This window comes from Orycteropus afer, unplaced genomic scaffold, assembly GCF_000298275.1.
Source record: "Orycteropus afer afer isolate SDZICR_OR568_19922 unplaced genomic scaffold, OryAfe1.0 scaffold00474, whole genome shotgun sequence".
In the NCBI taxonomy this organism is placed as follows: Eukaryota; Metazoa; Chordata; class Mammalia; order Tubulidentata; family Orycteropodidae; genus Orycteropus; species Orycteropus afer.
The window spans coordinates 1,617,704-1,625,614 of record NW_006922061.1 but is presented as its reverse complement, the minus strand read 5'-3'; the positions used below and the strand labels follow the sequence as shown (position 1 = coordinate 1,625,614).

At 38.5% G+C, this 7,911-nt stretch overlaps 1 protein-coding gene across 1 annotated transcript; it reads left to right on the top strand.

Moving 5' to 3' along the window:
• The first annotated feature begins 366 nt into the window (after positions 1 to 366).
• LOC103209045 (olfactory receptor 2G3-like) lies at positions 367 to 1,332 on the top strand. The gene has a single exon (XM_007954813.2). It carries the CDS (start codon positions 388 to 390, stop codon positions 1,330 to 1,332), a length of 945 nt encoding a protein of 314 aa, XP_007953004.1. The 5' UTR covers positions 367 to 387.
• Positions 1,333 to 7,911: the final 6,579 nt, after the last annotated feature.

The window sequence follows — 7,911 nt, the reverse complement described above, 5'->3', positions numbered from 1 at the left end:
GTTCAAAGGCAACTGCCAGTTGTTGTTATTGTTGTTATGTGCCATCGAGTCCACCCTGACTCACATCGACCCCTCCTTGGGTTTCCTAGGCACTATCACTACGGAAGTAGATTGCCCCATCTTCCTTCCAAGGAGTGGCTGGTGGGTTGAACCACCAGCATTCCAGTTAGCAGTCAAGTGACTAAAGCTCTATGCTATGGCAACTGCTAGGGCAGCATTTATATAAATTTGTCTCTTATTTTTGAAACTCTTTGTAATGATTTTGAAAATTATCATGCCCACACATTGAAGATTTGGGAAGTTAACATAGGATGATTGAAAAAAAAAAGTCAGGATTGTAATCTACACCTTATATATTTCATTGCAGCTAGACATAAGACAGAGATCATGGAAAGAGAAAATATGAGTTTCCCAAATGTGTTTGTCTTGTTGGGCTTCTCAGATCATCCATGGCTTGAGATACACCTCTTTGGGGTGGTGCTAGTGATGCACATCCTGACCCTGATAGGAAACAGCTTCATCATCCTTATCACTCTGATAGATCACAAACTCCGGACTCCTATGTACTTCTTCCTAGACAATCTCTCTGTGCTGGACCTATGTGTTACCACCACCATTGTGCCTCAGCTACTATCCAACCTCTGGGGACCAAAAAAGACAATTGCTTACTGGGGCTGCATCACACAGGCCTACCTTTTCCACTGGACAGGATGCACTGAATGTGCCCTGCTGGCAGTGATGGCCTTTGATCGTTATGTAGCTATCTGCCAGCCACTCCAGTATACCCTCATCATGTGTCCCCAGCTGTGTGTGCAGCTGGCAGCTGCAGCCTGGTCCAGTGGCTTAGCCAATTCTCTACTCCAAGCTACCCTCACCCTCCAACTTCAATGTTGTGATCACCACACCCTAGACCACTTCTTCTGTGAGGTGCCTGTTCTGATCAAGCTGGCCTGTGAAGACACCACTGCTAATGATTTGTCTTTAGCCATCGGAGCCATCCCTTTTGTACTTGTGGCTCCATTTTTTGTATTGATTTCCTATACCTACATTGTCAGGGCAGTGCTGAAGTTATCTTCAGCTGAAGGAAGGCGCAAAGCTTTCAGCACTTGCAGCTCCCACTTGGTCGTCATCATGATGTACTATGGACCAGCCATCTACATGTACCTCCAACCCCTAGCCAATAGAACCCAGGCCAAATTCATGTCCTTCTTCTATTGTGTTATCACTCCTCTGTTGAATCCACTCATCTACACATTGAGAAACAAGGATGTGAAGCAGGCACTGAAGAAGATCCTACAATCCCAGGGAAGGATAAAATCCTTAAAAGTGTAAAAGTCATAAAAATCCTGCCTCTTGGAAAGCCACGTGCAAACCTACAATAAGTACTGGAACTTCTATGCTTCTAAACGAGTGTCCAAAATCTCCAAGGAAAGATGTCCTATATCTCATCATTAACCATCCTGATGTGTATGGAAATTTATCCTATCAGTAAGTACTATCTTCTGAAATTTCAAATAGAGCCATTGTATCCCTTCTTTATTCTTACCAAATGCCTTGTGATCAGTGGTCAGAACAAGTAGCAATGTTCACAACTCTGTAGAAGAATGAATGACACCAAATTTTTCAAATTCCCTCCTACAACAGTGCCTCTTTAATTGGGTATCCTCCAAACAAATGTGATTAAAAACAAAATTTGTAAATGAGATTTGTATTGGGATTATCATGCTTCATACACAAGTTCCTTTAAACCTCTTCCAACTATGAACAAATCACAAATTTTTCTCTTCCTCAAACACCAGAACACCCTACATTTCATCATAGTCTTACTTCATCAAGGCCTTCTATTCTTTTTTGATCATTTATTGGAGATAATAATGTCACCTTCATGAAAAAAAAATTAATTTTTTTTCAATTAATGTATTCAAATATAATATGATTCAAAATGTATTCATATTGCTTCCATATGTATGGATCATCACATGCATTTGTCTATTTTCTACATTTTACTCTAAGGTTAAACATTAAGAACATCTCCCTTGCTTTAGATAGAGATCAAGAAATATTAGTGCGTAAATGCCTAAGACATACATAATGTGGATCTGTGATTGAATAGAGGTTTAACTAAGTACAAAGATGATGTGAATATTTACTGAAGATCAGAAGCATGGACTGTTCCTTTCATTTGTTTTACACAACTGCTTAAACTCAGGTGGGATATAATCAGGTCCATATGACTGCTCTCATGGACTTGTTTTAATTTTCTTCAGTTTTAACTTGAACTTGCATATGACCAATTGATGGTCTGTTTCACAGTCAGCTCCTGGTCTTGTTTTGACTGATGATATTGAGCTTCTCCATTGCCTCATTCACAGATATAGCCTATTTGATTCCTGTGTATTTCATTTGGAGAGTTCTACATGTATATAGTCTCTGTTTATGTTGTTGAAAAAAAAAGGTGTTGGAATTAGTAATTTGTTGGCATTGAGAAATTCTATCATGTGGTCTCTAGTTTAGCACCAAGGCCATATTTTCAAACTACTGATGCCTCTTTGTTTACAACTTTTGAATTTCAATCATTAGTAGTTATCAATACATCTTGATTCTATGTTTGGTCAATTTGAGACTGCAGAAGTTGGTAAAAATCTTCAACTTCTTCATCTTTGTTTTTAGGGGTTGATGTGTAGAGTTGAATAATATTAATATTAACTGATCTACTTTGTAGGCATATATCTTACCACTGACAGCATTGTACTTCAGGATAGAACATTAAATTTTCTTTTTGATGATGAATGTAACACCATTCCTCTTCAGTTTGTCATTCCTGGAATAGTAGCATGGCATAGTGGCTAAGGCATTTGACTGCTAACCAGAAGGTTGGTTGGAGGTTCAAACTCACCAGACATTCCATGGAAGGAAGACTAGACAATATACTTCGGCGAAGATTTACTGCCTCGGAAACCCAATGGGGGTCACTATGTGTCAGAATCACCTCGATGGAGTGAGTTTAGAGTGGATTTTTTTTTTGGAATAGTAGATTATATGACTGTCTTATTCAAAATAGCTTATGCCAGTCCATTACAGCTCACTAATGCCTGGGATATCAATCTTTATGTTTTCCATTTCATCTTTGACAGCTCACAGTTTCCTTAGATTTATACTTTGTACATTCCACATTCCTATTATTTATGAATGGTTACAGCCATTTCTTCCCATTATGAGTCATGCCAAAATATGGCCTTGATTATATCCCACCTCAATTTAGAGACCATGTGAGGAGTAGATTTGGCACATTGAACACCAATGACTGAAGAACAGATGAGTAATGGGATGACACCAAGAACATCATACATGAAAAAAGCAAAAAGTCATTAAAAAGACAGAAAAAGAAGAAAAGACCAAAATAGATGTCTGAAGAGACTCTGAAACTTGCTCTTTAACAAAGAGTAGCTAAAATTAATGAAAGAAATGATTAAATGAAAGAGCTGAATGAAAGATTTCAAAGGATGGCATGAGAAGAGAAGCTGAAGTATTGCAATGAAATATGCAAAGATATGGAATTAGAAAACCAAAAGGGATATTCTGCCCTATATCTTTGTATATGCTATAAAAAGTCCACATGCAGCTTAAACATAATAGGCCTCAAAGTTAGGATAACTTCTTAGCCACAAATAAGCACCTTAAAGAATAAGTCACTGGACCTACAGGCTGGGCACCATGGTCATGGAGGACATCAAGCTCAATGCCACAACACGGTATACAAAAATATTGTTCTACATCTCATCTCAGTGAGTAGTGACTGGAGTCTTAAAAGCTTGTGAGTGGCCTTCTAAGTGGCAACTATTACTCTCTTCATCCAGAGCAACAAAGAAAGAAAAAAATTAAAGGCATATGGAAACAGTCCAGAGGACTTATGGACCCTGAGAACCTCAGCCTATGTAACCCAGAGACAGGAGGAACTAGATGGTGCCCAGATTCCAATGCCAACCACTTGGAATAGGATAAAAATCAGAAATCCTATATAGAGTGAAGGAACTCAAAATCATTAAAAAAAGGCCAAGTTTACTTGTATGATAGAAACAAGTGAAAACACCCCCAAGACTATGGCCATGAGTCACACTTCAGGCCTAGAATTGATCCCACTTCTGTGGCTTAACCCTCAGTCAAAAATAGACAAGCCTATGACCTGAAAATGCAAGCTGGAATCAGAAGAGGATGTAGAATGAGATATCATTGCTAATGATACACCAGAATCATTAACCTGCGATATGCTGATGACACAACTTTGCTTGCTGAAAGTGAAGATGACTTGAAGCACTTGCTGATGAAGATTGAAGAATACAGTCTGCAGTATGGATTATATCTCAATATAAAGAAAACAAAAATCCTCACAACTGGACCTATAATCAGCATCACAATAAATGGAGAAAAGATTGAAGTTGTCAAAGACTTCACATTGTTTTGTTCTACAATTAATGCCAATAGAAGCAGCATGCAGGATATCAGATGATGTATAGCGCTGGGCAAGTTGGCTGCAAAGGACCTCTTTCAAGTGCTGAAGAGCTAACTATCTCCTTGAACACTAAAGTGTGCCTGAAACAAGCCATGGTATTTTCAGTCGCCTCATATGCATGTGAAAAGTGGACAATGAATAAGGAAGACCTAAGAAGAGTTGATGCCATTGAATTGTGGTGTTGGCAAAGAATACTGAAAGTACTAATACAGAGAACAAACAAATTTGTCCTGGTAGAAGTGCAGCTGCTAAGAATGTTACTTAGAAGCAAGAATGGTCAGACTTTCTTTCATGTATTTTGATATGTTGTTAGAATGGATCAGTCCTTGGAGAAGGATATCATGCTTGACGAAATAGAAGGTCAGAGAAAAAAGGGAAGACTCTCAACAACTGGATTGATTCACTGGCTTCGACAATGCACTCAAGCATAACAAAGATTGAGAGAATAGTGCAGGACAAAGTAATGTTTTATTTTGTTGTATATAGGGACACCATGAGTCAGAATCAACTGAATGACACCTAACAACAACAAAAATATGAACTGAATACCTGCATCAGGGAGATGCATTCCTTATAATAATCTACCATGGGAGATCAGAATGGACAGCATTAGCACAAAGAGAAATGTAGGGAGGCACAACTGCATAGACAAAAAGGACACAGGGAAAGGGTCACCACAGGGAGGAAAGAAGAGGCGAGATGTTACACAGAGGGAAATGTAACTAGTTCATAAAAGAAGACATACATGAATTATTGAATGTAAAGCAAATCCGCTTTCTAAAATTTCATCCAAATCACAATAAAAAAATTAAAAAGAAACAAAAACTAATACTAAAAAAAAAAAAAGTGAGTTGAAGAAATGATGAAATAATAGAGCTGAACAGAAGATTTCAAAGGAGGTCTTGAGAAGACAAACTCAGACATCATAATGGAATGTACAGAGACTATAATTGGAAAACCAATAGGGAAAAACTCAAATTGAAAAAAATTAAAGGGGGGAAAAAAAAAGACTTCAGTTGCAATATTGAAGGATTCTATGGGCAAAAGTTTCAACGATGTATTGTGTTTGTTAGGTTTCTTTGAGTCATCTTCAACTCATAGTGATTCTATGCACAGCAGAATGGTCGCCCAGTCTTACACCAGCTCCATGATCCTTGCTATACTTGAGCCTATCACCACAGCCACTATGTCAATCCATCTTGTTGAGGGCCTTACCCTCTTTCATCGACCATCCACCCTACCAAGCACGACATCCTTCTCCAGGAAATGGGCCCTTCTGATAACATGACCAAACTAGGTGAGATGAAGTCTGGCCATTCTCGCTTCCAAGGAGCATTCCAGCTGCACTTCCTCCAGGACAGATCAGTTAGTTTTTTTAGCAGTCCATGGTACTTTCAGCATTCTTCACAAGCACCACAACTCAAAAGTATCAATTTTTCTTCGATCTTCCTTCTTCATCGTCCAGGTCTCACATGCACACGAGGCAATTTGAAATATCATGGCTTGTGTTAAGCACACCTTAGTCGTCAAGGTGACATCTTTGCTCTTCAGCACTTGAAAGAGGTCCTTTGCAGCCAACTTGCCCAGTGCTATACATCATCTGATGTCCTGCATGCTGCTTCTATTGGCATTGATTGCAGAACAAAACAATGTGAAGTCTTTGACAACTTCAATCTTTTCTCCATTTATTGTGATGCTGATTATACGTCCAGTTGTGAGGATTTTTGTTTTCTTTATATTGAGATATAATCCATACTGCAGACTGTATTCTTCAATCTTCATCAGTAAGAGCTTCAAGTCATCCTCACTTTCAGCAAGCAAAGTTGTGTCATCAGCATATCACAGGTTGTTAAGGATTCTTCCTCCAATTTTGATGTCATGTTCTTCTTCATATAGTCCAGCTTCTCAGATTATTTGCTCAGCATATAGATTGAATAAGTATGGTGAAAGGATGGACCCCCAATGCACTCCCTTCTTGATTTTAAACCATACAGTGTCCCCTTGTTCTATTTGAACAGCCTCCTATGTACAGGTTTCTCATGAGTACAATTAAGTGTTCTGGAATTACAATGTGTCTCAATGTTATCCACACTTTGTTATGATCCACACAATCAAATGTTTTTGCATAGTCAATAAAAGACAAGTGAACATTTTTCTGCTATTCTTTGCTTTGAGCCAAGATACATCTGACATCAGCAATGATATCCCTCATTCCATATCCTCTTCAGAATCCAGCTTGTACCTCTGGAAGTTCTCTGTCAATATACTGAGGCAACTGTTTTTGAATTGTCTTCAGTAAGATTTTATTTGTGTGCAATATTAATGATATTGTTCAATAATTTTCACATTCTGTGGGATCACCTTTCTTTGGAATGGGTATTACTATGGATCTCTTCCAGTCAGTTGGTCAGGTAGCTGTCTTCCAAATCTCTTGGAATAACCAAGTAGTGCCTCCAGTGGGGCATCCATTTGTTGAAACATCTCAATGGATATTCCATCAATTCTTGAGTCCTGTTCTTCACCAATTCCTTCAATATAGCTTTGACTTCTTCCTTCAGTACCATTGGTCCTTGATCTTATGCCACCACCTGAAATGGGTGAAGATCTACCAGTTCTTTTTGGCACAGTGACTGTGTATTCCTTCCATCTTCTTTTGATGTTTCCTGCATCATTCAGTATTTTCCCCTTAAAAGCTTTCTATATTGCAACTTGAGGCTTAAATTTTTTCCTCAGTTCTTTCAGCTTGAGAAATGCTGAGAATGTTCTTCCCTTTTGGTTTTCTAACCCTAGGTCTTTGCACATTTCATTATAGTAATTTGCTTTGTCTACTTGAGCTGCTCTTTGAAATCTTCTGTTCAGCTCTTTTATCCTGTCATTTCTCCAATTTTCTTTAGCTACTCTCCACTCAAGGGCAAGTTTCAGAGTCTCTTCTGACATCCATTTTCATCTTTTCTCATCTTTTTAATGACCTCTTGCTTTCTTCATGAATGATGTTCTTGATGTCATCTCACAATTCCTCTGGTTTTCAGCCATTGGTGTTCAATGCATCAAATCTATTCTTTAGATAGTCTCTAAATTCAGGAGGGATATTTCAAGATCCAATTTGGTTCTCATGGACTTGATTTAATTGTCTTCAAGCTCAAGTTGAACTTGCATATGTGCAGTTGATGATCTGTTCCACAATAAGCTCCTGGCCTTGTTTTGGCTGAAGATATTGAGCTTTTCTATTGCCTCTTGCCACAGATGTAGTCAATCTGATTCCTCTGTGTTCCATCTGGTGAAGTCAACGTGTATACCTGCCATTTGTGTGGTTGAAGAAAGCTATTTTCAGTGACTAAATCATTGGTCTTGCAAATTTCTATCATGCAATCTCCAGCATTATTTATGTCACCAAGGCCAAA